The 15455-nt window shown below is 32.8% G+C and overlaps 1 protein-coding gene across 3 annotated transcripts; it reads left to right on the top strand.

Moving 5' to 3' along the window:
• The first annotated feature begins 208 nt into the window (after window positions 1–208).
• Window positions 209–7385, top strand: LOC124353585 (renalase-like). Of its 3 annotated transcripts, none has more exons than XM_046803490.1 (2): window positions 209–462; window positions 5537–7385. In XM_046803490.1, exon 2 carries the CDS (start codon window positions 5679–5681, stop codon window positions 6702–6704), a length of 1026 nt encoding a protein of 341 aa, XP_046659446.1. In that variant the 5' UTR covers window positions 209–462; window positions 5537–5678; the 3' UTR covers window positions 6705–7385. The 3 variants fall into 3 exon arrangements, with proteins under 3 accessions (XP_046659446.1, XP_046659445.1, XP_046659447.1); XM_046803489.1 differs by having other exon boundaries at window positions 212–563; XM_046803491.1 differs by lacking the exon at window positions 209–462 and adding an exon at window positions 1355–1697.
• Window positions 7386–15455: the final 8070 nt, after the last annotated feature.

The raw sequence follows: 15455 nt of genomic DNA on the forward strand, positions 1-15455 counted from the left end.
ATTACATTACGAACAATAAACTACATCAAATTATTATCAAAATAAACGAAATCAATTAATAACAGTCCTTATTATCAATTTGTGAACTATTTCACGAGAAAAAAGCAAGTTTATAACAAATTTCACAGAACCAAATACAATACATGTTCACCAAATAACAAAGTCAGCTGATACATTTTACAGTAAATTGAAAACGCAAAGTAATTCGTTTGACTAATAATTAGTGGTTTATCTACGATCAGTCAAATCAATCGACTACTTTGGGCACTAATCGAACAAACAGGTAGTCGACTAGTCGGTTTCCTCAACACTATTCTAAATAGAGAGGAAAAAGGAAACACTAAAACAAACAAGTGTTCAGCACAGAAGTTTCAAGTGTTCAATCCAAAGAAGCTTTTAGGCTTTCGTATTAGCCTTTGTCATCATAATATTGGTATTGGCACCAACACGGAGATAAAAAAGGTTTGAAAAGTGTGTTCTGAATCTGTTTTTATAAGTGGGATATCTGTAAATTTCATATTCCGTATCGCCATTATTTCTTTTTTACTAATACATCTAAAGTGGTAAGGACGAATTGGTTTAAATTTGAAAAGTAAATTTTAGAGTTGGATAAAATTATTATAATAATTTAAAGTTCCATATAATTTTTAAGATTGCGGTTTTATTAATACCCAAATGTTCTACAATTTCAAAAATGTCCACAACCTACTAGTTTTCTGTGAATGGAATTTACAGGCTTTAATGATCTGGACTCTGAGGTTATTATTAAACACAATTTTATTATTTTAGTTAACTCTTCTATACACAAAGTTAAAACTAAAAAAAAATTAAATTAGTGTAACAACGTTAAAATTTTCTGGTAATTGTGAAGTTAATGTTCGTCTGGCAAAATACAAATAGTGCCATTATCAATGTATTGCTATAATCCTCCTGAACAAAACGATACAAGGTTTCTTGGGGTGCAAATGACAAATGATAGAGTTATAGAGTATTAAAAATAAAACACAACTTTTCTTGTGCGGAGTTATATTAGATTGTTTTACGGTCTTGTTATGACCGTCAACCTCATATTGGTTGCTGCTGACATCTATCGTTACGCAATCTTTGGATATGTAAAATAACAATAATTCTGAAATCAGGAGAATTTGACCTTATTAAAAGGCATTTATTAATATATTTTGCTTAATACGTTGTGATAAAAAAACATTTATTAATTTAGTCCTTAGAATAAAAGTTCATATTAGCTTGACACAAGTACCTCTGGCCATCAGCGGGGGGCAGCACCGAATAAATTGTGTAAAAATCAAAGAAGTTTAATAAATAAGCAAATCAAATGTACCATAACGATAACGTCATATGAGTAAATAGACACCATTGTTATTGAAGAGGCAGTGAAGGGTACTGCTTTGCTAAAACATTCTAATCACAGAATACTCAGATAAGCGATTGAGAGCAGATATCGCTGAAAATAATTTATAACTAGAAGTACAGTACCAGAAATTGACATTTACATTTCAAATCATAAAAATACCTAAAGTTATTTGTGACTTGCAACTCCCAAAGCCATTTATATTTTTGCTGAGGAGGATGAGCAGAATATGTTAATAACATTGCAATTTTGATTGGCTATTTTTGCTATTAACCTCACTGATACCAATTTTCCAGTAAAGTAAATTAATTAATTTACAACAATTAAGGTGAGTTAGATAATTGTTTACAAGTTCCACTTCACTGATTTATTTATTATGTTATTGTGAAAAGTAGGCCTAGTCATAGTGTAGCGATATTAAATACAAAAAAGTAAGTCAAGACAAGAAAGATGCTTGCAAAAGGAAGTAAATTCCCCAATGCAGGGAATTCCTTAATCCTATAATTTAGACTTGTAATAGTTATATTTAAACCAAAGAACTATTGAGAAAGATATGAGAACAAAAGTATAGAAATGTTATTTTGTTCATGAAGCTTACAATAACTTAACTTACCTAATGTAACTACCTGACTTTCTTGCCTACCCTAGGGCTTATTGCTTTGTAGAGCCAAACGTATTACTCAAGGGTTTACATTTCACCCAAGAGCTAACTGTCATATCTGAGAGTTCAACGCTCTATTGAAGTGTCGTCTGCACCTGAGGACTTACCACCCTACCAAGGATTTTCACCCTTTAGGGAGGAATATACTTTTTAGCTTCTTAGGCCTTTCCTACCTTTTATTTCATTAGTCTACAACCATTAGTTTACTACCTATATGTGTCATTTAATAAGTATTTGAGAAATTAACAAATAGTGTGAAGAGGCCCCTTTAAATATTAGTAATGTGAGGTAAAAGTACAATATTAATTTTTAATTTGTTAGAGGCTTAATGTTGCCTTGTTGTAATTCAGGCTAGCGGATTTGGCTATTATTATTATTGTTTAAAATAATAGTAAAGAATAGCCTACAGCATACTTACTTTACCCATATTACTTAAAACAAACTAAAATTACTTTTAACAATTTTCTAAAATAGTGAACATTATTTTTAGGCACTGAGAAACCATTTATTGAATAGAAATTATTAGCTTGTTTAAATTCAGGTTATACCTCAGGATTGCAATCTAAGGAGTGGTACCGGTAGATATAAGAGGAGGGGTATAAATGGTTTATCATCATTCACATGAAAATAGGACAAGGAATTTAGGAGAATGTAGGTTACCAACTGTGTTTGAGAGGGTAATTTAAGATGTTTTTTGGTATGATTTCCTGTTTATCAAGATTCTGGCCATAGTTTATATCTATGATGAAATTTATTAATTTCGAAATAATTTGGTCTTGTTGCATAGTTACTTTCAAGAGATACACACTGTTCTTTCTCTTTTGTGTTGTTTTGGGAAACAGGTGTTTTTTTTCTATTATTTGTTAACGGGAATTCAAATTCGTTGTGTAATTGAATTATGGCGGTCATTGACCTCATGCTGTAGAATTATTACTAAAAATATTACAACTCGCCTAACTGTTGGTAATATTTTTAGTTCTCAAACATTAGTGATCAGCCTTTCTAAATTTCATATTTTACTTATCGGTACTACCTCAAGAAGTGGTTTTTGCTCATCACCATCAGCGTGGGGCACTACCTAGCCATAGCCCACGCCGATGGCCAAAGACTTTACTGACAGCCCATTTAGCTTAAGAATTAAGAATCACTTCTTTAACTTGGTGTAGTTGAACAATTTTAGGGGCTTTCCAAAACAATTGTTTTGTTTTTTATATTTTTTAAATTTTCCTTTAGTCTATTAGTAAAAACTGACATAAGCCATCTTGCCAACATTGAATAGATAAAATAACAATAATAGTGTATTGAGGAAATTTTTTGGTTTTTAGTTTGAAAGAACAACGGTAGGCTATAGTATTATAACGACCTTCTAAGAATAAATAAAGGGTACTTTGGGATTATTACCGACCACACCCAGACATGAATCGTTATTTCACATTTCGTTTCTACTGATTACTAGATTAAGCGTAGAACAATATTTCGTTCATATAAAACAGGAATTGTCTTATCGCAAACCCCTCCCCATCCTCAGACAGAGGTCAAAGTCGAGCGTCTAGTAGATAACGTGATTGCAGTCTCGCCGCCGTTCAGCTGGTGCATCGCTTTGTTGTACTTCCGTGTTTTACCTCTACATTTCTCCAAACACAAAAAAAATTCAACAAAAAAACAATCATTTACCAAACTAAACTCTTTATTAAAAAATACACTAAAAAACTTGTTTTTATTCTTGATCACATTCCGCCACCCAAAATGCGAGTGCCTCCGGCCATCAGCGCGGGCATTGACAGCACCTTCGGTGCTGCCCCGCGCTGATGTCGACGAAAGAAAAACATCCCTTCGAGATAGTACCTATCAGTAAAATATCAAATTCTAGAGGGGCTAATCAGAAATATAAATTGAATTGTAATGGAAAGGCAATTATGTACCGTGCAAATCACGTGATGCCGCGCGGCCTGCCGTAATCAGGATTCTCGAGAAAGATAAGATAACAGCGATCACAATACCTGGAAATGCTTGTAAGTTTGTAATTTTGTAATTGAAGAGGTTGTTTTTTCGTTCTATCATGTTTGTTTCTATAAATTTATATTTTTGTGTTCTTCATACTAGTGTGGTCGGTATAATCCCAAAGTACCAAATAAAGTTCATATCGGGGTGATAAGAGTGCCTCTAATTATCAACGTGGGCTACGGCTTCCCTGCTCTGATGAAATACTTAAGAGAACGAAAACTTACAACTGGACAGACTAGAAAAAACTATATAGCGAGGCCCTGTGCCACCCAGATGGAGATATTTAAACCTTTGCTTCCAATGGCAAAAAACTATTTCAAACGTAAATGACTCTGGAGAAATTTTCAATCCAGGAAGAAATCGAGGAAACTTTCGTGGAGAATAATCACCAGAAAGAGAAAGATTCGAAAATAGTGCTAGTGTTGTCTCAAGACCAAGTACGGAAAAAAGGAAACTACAGCCAGGGACCAACAACGTTGACAAAGTTGGTCAATACTTACAAGGGAAAAACATATCCAATTTGGACGCAACGGATCACTTAATGATGGGCTATGCAAAAGCAAAATTATTTAACTGTACAAGAGAGGCTAAAATAATGAATCAAAGTGAACTCAAGCAAATTCAACAACAGGAATGATCAACTGATACCTTTGTTAATAAAATCGAATACAATGAAAATATTGAAAATAGCTGTTAAATACAAAGACTTGTTATGTATCGTTCAATTTTTGAACATGTTTATACAAGTGTTGAATGTTTTTTTTATTGAAATAGGAAGATTTTACTCAAAAAGTAGCAAAATGTGTTGAGAATTAAAAAGGAAACTAAGTGTTATTATTCAGTGTGGAATTTCCCTGATTACAGAAATAACATTCAATTTGGAAGATTACTGACATAACCAAAACAAAGTTATCTGGTGAGAATCCATCATTTTGTACAATTTCCTAAATGCGGGGAAGAATTTGTACAACGAAAATAATAAGAATTTATTTCCGTTTAATTCATATGGATGTTTTGTTTATTAATTTTGTTGAATGTATTAATTAAATTTATTTAATTGATATTGTCATGTTGTAGTTATTTTTTATAAAACCATATATATTTAATTTACTGTAGTAGAAATTGGAGTTACCGTTAATTAAAGGCACCAGTTAACAGAGGCCATTTTAATGAAATAACCTTATATGAAAAGTATGTAAAATAACACTGAAGACTTTTTTATGTGCTTGAGTGTGAGCACTTGGCATGGCGCTGTTTGCACGGCTCTACTAGGACTGGCCATTAGTTTGAAAAGTAATAGTCAACGAACGACAAATAATGTCATTTAACTTGCCGGGAATTGGTGCACAAGTGTTTTGATATTCATGTAACTTAAAATTACGTCAATTACTGCGCTTCTAATTTTAATTTCCAAATAACTCTTATAAAGCAAAAACTACTCTATTGTGATATGTATTTATGTACTAAATTACTATTTATTGAAATATTTGTGTGATTTTCAGGTATTGGTTTAAAAAAGCTGCACTACTGATCAGATAAGAGGTGATCATCATTAAAAATATCTATGAAGTATTAATATATTAGGTTTATTTAATTAGATAGACTGTCCTCATAAACTTCATCGTACTGGACTTGTCACTCATTATGAAGATTTTACTAGTAGGAGGCGGTATAACCAGTGCAGTGACCGGAACATTATTGAGAAGAATGTTTCCGGAATGTAACTTGAAGATGTGGGACAAAGCGAGGGGTACAGGTGGCAGAATGACAACAAGCAGGTGTCCTCTGAACAGTGACTGTACTGCAGACATAGGTGCGCAGTACATTACAACAACAGAAGAATACATGAAATCGAATTGTGACATATATGATGATTTAATCAGTGAAGGTGTACTAGAAGAACCTTTAAAATGTTTAGTTGTCGGATTGAGACCTCAAGGGAACAACAGGAACTATGTGTTACCTAAAGGGTCTGGATTTTTGGTAAAGAATTTCTTTGGGAGAGCCAAGTTGAATGAAACCAAGTTTCATCACCATGTATCAAAAATAGACAGAGTAAACGATAAATGGACAGTTGAAACAAAGACTGGAGAAAAGGAGGATTTTGACATCGTGATTTTAACAATGCCAGTACCCCAACTGCTATTACTCGAAGGGACAATAAAATCTGAACTAAATGCTGATGTTGTTAATAACTTAAAAAGTGTTACTTACAGTTCTAGGTACGTATTAGTACTTTTCTTCCTGGATAAAATTAATGAAGAATGGGGAGCACAATACATTGATAAAGATCCAATATTTAGATACATTGCGATCGATAACGTAAAGCGGAACGAGCCTGATGGTTTGTGTGCTGTGGTTTTTCACACATCATTGGGATTTGGGTTGAAACACGTTGATGACAATATTGAAGACATTCAACAGTTGTTGATGTCACAGGTGAGAATGTTGTTTCCGAGTTGGCCAGAACCGAAAGCAGTGAAGTGCCATAAGTGGAGATATTCACAAGTGACGAACTCGTATCCGGACGCCCCGGGATACCTACTGCTCTCGTCCACCCCTCCTCTGCTTGTTGGTGGAGATGGGTTTGTCGGATCAAACTTTGACAACTGTGTTCAGTCAGCAAAGGCAATGTGCAAGAAATTAAAAGAAATACTACAATTATCATAGTATCGTTAATTAGATTCATAAATCATCTCTTCAATTGGAAAGGGTTTACAAGGGGTAAAATTTACTGTAACCTAAAATGCTGAATGAAGGATTTACTGGTTGTGATAATTAATCTACCTCATGGTAGTATTAACAGTCCAACCATAGTTCACAAACAAAGTGTGTAAATATTTACTAGAGCCGCCCGTACCAAAATAGTCCGATTGGTGGCTGAAAAGTTTTAATCTTCCCTCTGCACCCAACGCCCAACACTGGTGCTAGTTATACGTGTAAGAGAAAATGATCCATCTCAAGGACAGGGAACAGCTGGTGGTCAACAGAGATAAGGCAACACCTCATCAGACTACTATAGTCGAGTCACGAGATGACCCCTGGTCTCTTTGCATACCAGCAAATTCAAGGCGCTAATCACATCTCTTGTGATTCCAACTATAATTATTGTTGCAGATGATATTACTGACTTAAGTGCCTGCAAAATAAGGTGATACCACAACAATACACAGCTGAACCGTACTGGGCCAGGGATCTTCTCATGACTCGTCTACAGTATTTTGGTTCGCGCTGCTCTAGTAACACTGTTTTTTACAGATTGCTTATGGATATATTGTTTACAGAGATAACATGTTTCATAGATGAGATGTGAATGTATGAGGTTAGTTTTCTGAAACCAACACCATATGTTCACAATGACAAGTTATCAACTGTTGTAATAAGTTTTACGTTTTAATTAATAGTCCAAATTTCAGATGCTAGCAGTTTAAGCATAACTTAGGACCTCCAAAATTTATAATATTGAAATATGTTTATTTTGATTTTATTGATATGGATAAATGTCTGAAGTCTCGAAATGGGTTGAAATTAGATATTACAGATTAGTTACTTTTAATAGAAAAGTTTTAATCATGTTAACATTTAATTTAGATTACGTTTTATCTTAGGTACTATTGTACCTGTTTTTTTATATGTTCTATGCAAAACTACACCAGCCATTGTAACATATTATCCCACACACAAACTCTCACCACAAACCAGGTTATACGTCATTCACATATAAGCCCTTGCCAGCACGTATTTCTACATCATACCATTCCATATCATACAACTTCCTGGCTTTTAGCCCTTGCCAAATAACCAGAAAGTGCAGTTAAGTGGTTAGCCCTCTAAGTGGCAAGCGACGTCTGAGACGTTCTATTTACGCCGCCGTGACGTGGCAAGCGACGTCTTAGAAGTCGCTTCACATTGCCGCTTATTGCTAGGCAACCGATAATTATTTTTATGCCTAGTTTGCACAGTTGTGTTCACCACTAAATTTTAAATACATTTTATATAGTATCCATCATCAACATCACGATGAAAATAATCCAATTGTACTAACTGAAATAATCCTAAGTTTTCTCCCGCGGTCTGTGGCAAAACTAGCTGAGTAGGCCTACGTGGACTGTTTCGTTTCTCTTGGCTTGTACATATAGCTATATATTTTTCTTTATTATTATAACATTGGTCTATCTTTTTGGTTTGTAATAAATTTGGCATTGTTTTTACGATCTTGTGTTAGTTTGTTTATTCACTGTTTCCTGGTACCAAATTTCATTTTCAAGTTTGATCACAAACAAAAAACAAAAAATAATAATTTACTGTAATAAACTGATGTGGTAGATCTGTAGAAAAACACTTTCTCTTCAAAATAAAATATAGTATGCAAAGATTCTACAGCATATATATATATATATATATATATATATATATATATATATATATATATATATTTTTTTTTACCAGTTTCAAACAAAACAACTTTTTTTGCTATTTTTGCAAAAAAATTTTATTTTTTCATTTATTTTATTTATTTTTTTATAATTTTCAAACTTTTTCCTTTGGTATTTGTAGGTAATTATTGTTTCTACCTTTGGTATATAATGGATTTTCTGTAACTATGTTTTTATTATTTTTTACAAAGTGTCAAAGTTACAATTTTTTTTTTAGTTCGGTCAATCAACATATTTTGGTTTTTCACATGATAAGTCCAATTCAGGGTTCAAGAAATCATTTTACTTTGTCATAATATAAAAATTCAACTCTTTCTGAAGAATTCAGTATGCAACATAACTAGGTTAGAGTAAAAAATATATTTTTGGTGAATTTCTAAAAAATACTCTGCAAAGTGGCCAAAAAGAGCTTGCCACTTTGGAAGTTTAGCATTGCCACTTCTAGGGTGAGTTATGGCTGAGTCTTAAAAACACTCTCACTTTGCCTTGTAGTTACCAAATATGTTCCACATTTTTTTATATGCGATACATTCATATAATCCTGAAAGGATCAAAATTAAAACTGAAGATAATGTAGATATTAGTCTATTATTTTGAAATGGGAATAGTGATATATTGTATATGTATTATATATATATATATATATATATATATATATATTTGTTTATATTTTATTTTATACATGCTTTTGATAATGTTACTGAAAAGTAGCGTAAAATATTAAGCATTTTCGAGTTGAAAGAAAACGTGTTTTTGTTTTCTTTTATACCTATATATATATATATATATATATATATATATATATATATATATTTAAGATAGAAATACATAAACTATTGTAAAATTGAATCATCAGACAAAAAAATATATAATAATTTCTTTAGACCAAATACCACAGAATACATTAAATCTTAATATCAAGGAGATTGTTATGCAAAGTAAGTTTACAACACCTGGAGTTATAAAGTGAATTTAGATCAGCTAGTGACTTTACAATAATGGAATTTTATTCTTTTGAATGATGGCTTAATAGGAGACTGAGAAGAAGCTTTTATCATCAAAGTTAATAAAAATTTGAGTTATTAAATTCAGTAATACTTTTATTATTTGTATTAAATTGGTGAATCTCGATTTTGAATCCAAGAACAGAAAGGACATTTACTAGATGATGAACACTTGAATATTGGATGACAACCAGAACTCTCAGATCTGCAAAGATTACTACTACCAATATTAAATGTACACTAAGCTGACAAGGATGATTGGAAGATGAATAAGTGTCAATGGAACATACAAAGTAAAACTGGATTTGAACTCAAGTAAGATCTACCCAATTTATGATTCCAAATTTTCAAAATCTAAACCAATTTTTGTATAAATTCAAATTTAACATGTACCACAATTTTTCCTATGTTGGATATAATTTGTTTTATGTGCCCCACGGCAGTATAATCCACGAAAACCCTGTATGTGACAAATAAACTCAATAGCAATTATTGTAAATCAAACGTTTAATTTATTTATATCAATGGCTAGTAAAGCAAGGGCAAAGTACGGGTTAAATAAATAAATAAAGCAAAAAGAAAAATTTAACAATTTATTACATGGATGTGCTCCTTTAAATTTAGTTTTCCACATCAGAATCAGCTGGTAATTTTGGTTTCGATATAATGTCCTTTAAGATAGGAGGTCTTTTAAAAACAATACGTGGAATACCTTTTAGAAATGAGATCTATCAGTGGAGAATTTTGAAGAAATTTTGTAAGCTACTTTAAAAATGTTGTTAATTTTGTAGAGACCAGCATGATATTTGTGTTATTAATTTAGGCTCATCATAATATTTCTTTTTGACATAATTATTATTAAGGTTACTTTTATTGAGCTGTAGCTTTTCATTCAATAGCTTCTCAGGATTATCCTCGTTTTAAAATAGCATCATATGTTACTAAAGTAATTTTTAAGATCTTCACTCTCACTGCATAATTTGGTTGCTCGTGTAACCAAGCTTTTGGGAATTTATCTTTTTACATATACAGGGTGACAACTGTTGTAGTGTAGATATTGAAAAGTGTTTAGTAGGTTTTACATTAATTTTGTGTTGCAAGTAACCTTTCTTGATGTAAACGTCAATATCCAGAAATCTGTTGAAATTTTCCAAGTAAATTTTAAATTGTTATCGAAGAAGGAGAATCCAATTTACCATCGAAATGTTTTCAGAACTATTCAATGATAAACAAAATACATTAATTACCGGCCTAGACAGCATGAAATATATTTATTAGTTAAAGAAAGACTAAAAATTTAGGATTAAATATAAATAAAATATTTAATTAGAGTAAGACAAAGATTTAATGAAGAACAAGTTACCAGACAGCGTTTTACATATAAACGTAAATGTTTACAATACAGTAACCTATGAAACTTGTTGTATTACGTCTATAAGTGTCATTATGCCATAATGCTTTAAACAAAAAAAACAGCTCTCTTTGTGCCGTTTATTGAAAAATAAATATTTTAATACATTTATTTGTGTTAAAATGTATTATCAATATTTTTCAATAGTATTTGTTATTACGGTAAAATGAACGCCTTCATAAACTTACTACTACCGCCTCAATACACGGCTGTTCAAACGGTCCCGCCCAGAGGTCAGGACGTGGGACGCCCACAATACAGCCTGGAAGAATTTGTGACATGCCTGTAGAACATCCCAAGAAGAGACATAACCTTATGTATTACTTAGATTTATTTTTTTTTTTATTGTTCACGAATAAAGCCTACTGATTGATTGATTGATTATGTTAGGGTATAAATTAAATCATGTATTTTAAATTTTTATCCAGACCAAATATAGTTTGTGTATTTATTAAAAATATGTGTTCTATAAAAATATACTATAGAAAAAAATAAATAAATAATGGAAAGGCAGTTGCGGGACTGACTACAGAAGTGACTACTTCTTCTAAGAGGCTGTGAATATATATCTTCAAAAAGTAGGGCAAGTTTTATAATTAATAAATACTTATTTTTTATATTTTCCAATAATATGACATACTTTAATAAAAAATTTCATATTTTATATTAATTTTTGTAATATTTGTTACATTTCATAGATTACAATGATCACTGACTTCTAAATATCAAAGTAATAAATATTTATATATTATTATTGTTTATTCTACTTCCTATTATTTATTCAGTATCAATTTCACTACAATCTTGTATTTCCGAAATAATTACCTCAATTTCATTGTTATTATATTGTAAAAATGAAATGATGGGTTCTATAATAATTGAAAAAGAAATAAAAGTTCTGGAATAAAATCTTGCTAAATATCTTGTAAACAAAGATTCTATTGTTGTTCCAAATCTCATTGCGCATCTACTCTATTGTTTTTTTTTTTTCATATTCGACAGTGTTAAATTTAATTTATCTTTTAATAAAGTCCAACTAATTGTTTTTGGAAACGTTTCTTATGCAAAATTCAAATGAAAATCTAGAATTTGATAATCCTGTTAATTTTAATTTTGAAGTGAATATAAAAAGGCCCAATGTAACTTGAGTAAAGGTTATAGTTATGACACGGAAGTACCAAACAGAATAGACTAATTTTCTGTCACAGGATTAAATTACACTTACAGCTTTGTTAGCTAAGAAAAAATCTAATACATTTATTTTTTAAGAATTTAAAATGGTTTCACTTGTCACTAAATAACGCATTCAAAACATTTTGGTTAATATAATGTAAAACGGTTTAGAGTGAGCTGTTCCATTATTAGCTATTACATATACAATAAACCAGTATTAACACATTGTCAATCCGGTTATATACTAAACGTGATAAATTGGTTTTCATAATTAATTTTTGACTCAACAACTATCTCTTCCGGCTTATACTAGCAAAGAAATCCTAAGAAACCGACCACACCCCCCCAACCGAACTCGGTGAGCCCTCTACTAGTTCCTGCTAACTCCTAGCTGCTCCCGTCACGCTTGAGGAAAAGTCCTAGACCCAACCTACACACTAGACCTTTGCTTCAACAATCAGCTCTCCTGGGTCACAAACCTGAAGCGTGTGTCTATGTTTTAGGAGCGCCCAGACACCAGAACTTGACCCCCCCCCCCCCCACCCCCCCCCCCCCCCACCCCCCCCCCCCCCCACCCCCCCCCCCCCCCACCCCCCCCCCCCCCCACCCCCCCCCCCCCCCACCCCCATAGTATATTAAAACACTGAAAAGTCGCTTAACCGCCAACCTAGCAGAAAGATCTGCAGCGGGTGCCAGTGTCTAATTATTAAATTCTACCGTTTATGCAAATCTGACGAGTTACAAACCATCCGGCAGCACTCGTCTCCACGGGGATTACTCTATTTCCTGTTTTCTGTTAATAATTACGGCTCCAGAAGTAACTTCAAATGTCAAATAGTTTGTGTTTTCAAATTTATTTCCAATATTTACAATGTTAAGTCCTTCAAGGATTTTCTACCACTATTTTGAAAACTTGGCGAATCGGCTTTATTATTCCTCTCATATGTTTTCACGATGTTTTGGAAAACATTTTCAAATTAATTTAAGATTTTTGGTAAATAATTGATTTTCGTAATTAGGGAGTTTAATGAAGTACGTAAACTCTGGATATTTATGTCCACTTTATTGTATTTATTTATTTATTTTATTTATTTATTTATTTCCAACGGCAGCAGCCAATTTACAAAGACAAAGCATAGATGGTAGAATACAGCGGGAGAAAAAAAATTAATACAATCAGATGAAAAATCTACATAAAGGTAACAAAAATAGGTAGGCCTATACAAAAAATTTGATAGTAAATAATAAGTATCTAAAGATATAACAAGTTAATAAAATATCCAAAACATAACAAAAAATAAAAAATAAAGATTAACAAACAACAATAATATTACTCAAGTATGGAAACAACTCAGAAAAAATGATTCAAATAAATTGTACTTTACATAAAAAACAATAAAAAAAACAACTAAAGTATAGGTAGATATCAACAAAAGTAGAATTATAAATAATTACGTAAGGAAAGAATATTTATAAAAACTCTCTGTGCAACAGGAAACAAGCAATCAAACTAGCTAACGAAATTGTAAGATTGATAAGAGCGAACATAAATAAATAGTGCTAATAAATAAAAATATAATATATAACATTTAATAAATAACAGTAGAAATTAAATAAATACAACATATAATACAATGAACATGCACTTAACACAGCTTAAAGCTAACTAGGTCTCAAAATTTCTAGTCTTTCACAGAAAAGAAAGAAGAGAGGAGGCCTGCCGACGAAACCTGGGTGAAGTCCATCGAAGAACAGGGTCACACCCAGACGCAACCCGATTTCCCAGGCGAATAAACCTTGCAAAAGGACTGTTGAAGTCGAAGTTGGTTGAGTGGTATCTTCGACCCAGCAGATCTCGAGATCTTGTGTTTTGCAGGAACTCTGAGGTCGATTTCAGCTAGGAGATCTGGACAGTTTCATGTGACCATTCACTATCTTCCAGAGAAGAAAAACATCAGCCACGTCACGTCGCAGGGCAAGAGTTGACAAGTTCAGATTGCTGGACAGTTCCTCCACAGGCACATCAAGATTAGGTAAAAACCCAGCCGGACACCAATCAACCGAAGAAAAGGGCACCTTTGTAGAGCCTCCAGTCTCGTCCTATTGCCAACAGTGTAAGGCGACCACACGGGGACTTGCATATTCCACAAGCTGTCTCACAAGGGAGCAATACAGAGAGCGAAGAGCAGAAGGGTTGTCGATGCCTCTGGAGAATCTTGCTATGAAACCAAGCATCTTGTTTGCTTTGCTACTGATGTGGTCTATATGTCCAGAAAATCCCATGTCGCTGGCAAATATAACGCCCTAGGTCTTTTATACACTGGGACCGTGGAATGGATGTACCAGAAATGGAGTATACGTATATGACTGGGGATTTGATGCGGGTGATAGGTTATACAAGAAGCACTTACTGGGATTTACAGATATGTTATTCCTGACACACCAATCCTCAATTTCGGAAAGGCTATTTTGAATCTCTTGAGAGTCTTCTGGTGTAGAACACAGTAATGAAAATCTTCAGGTCGTCAGAAAAATTGTTAAGGCCTTTACAGTTAATCTGTCTAGTAGGTCATTGACAAAGACATTTAAGAGGCAAGGTCCCAGCAAAGAACCTTGTGGAACTCCTGAAGACGGGTGAGAACTGACTGGAAGTGGTGGAACCGATCCTCACGACAAGAGAACGTTTTTGAAGATAACTAGAAATCCATGACAAAAGAGGTTCAGCCACTCCGTAACCCAGCAACTTAGTCCACAAGAATTGTGTGGTCGACCTTGTCGAAGGCTTTTGCCATATCGATGTAGGCTGTTACCAACTTGGTAGTTTCTACAGCCAAGTATTAAAACAGACTCTGCCATTGACCAAATATTATTGTACAATAAAATTAATGTTTCCTTTTTCTTATCATGAAGAGCTCAATTCTATTTAATTTCTTGACCGTATACAGCATATGTTATTCTCAATATAAAAGCTAATATATAAGTATTCGGGGAGCCTAATTTAACGACATTAGTAAATTTGTGTCGGTGGCAAAAAAGAGAAATATGATTGCATATGTAGCTGCAATAAACATTACCAACATTTTCTGTAAAGTGATAAGCTGAATAGCTCCATGCAAAACGTTTTATCCGATATGACTCGATCCCATATTTGTGATTTCTCGCCAAGAAGATCGCCAACTTCAAGCTGTCAATGCTTTCAACAGGCAATGATTGTTTAATAAATGAAAGGTCTCTCTATCTTTACATATCCACCTACGCTCCTAGTGTAAAATTTTAGTATTTTCAAAATATAATTTTTTAAATGATTACAAATGTGTACGAGTTTTCAAAGTTATCAACACTGAATATCTCAATTGCACTTAGAACACACAAACCAATACTTAAAACTTTTATTTTT

This window comes from Homalodisca vitripennis, chromosome 2 (assembly GCF_021130785.1).
Source record: "Homalodisca vitripennis isolate AUS2020 chromosome 2, UT_GWSS_2.1, whole genome shotgun sequence".
In the NCBI taxonomy this organism is placed as follows: Eukaryota; Metazoa; Arthropoda; class Insecta; order Hemiptera; family Cicadellidae; genus Homalodisca; species Homalodisca vitripennis.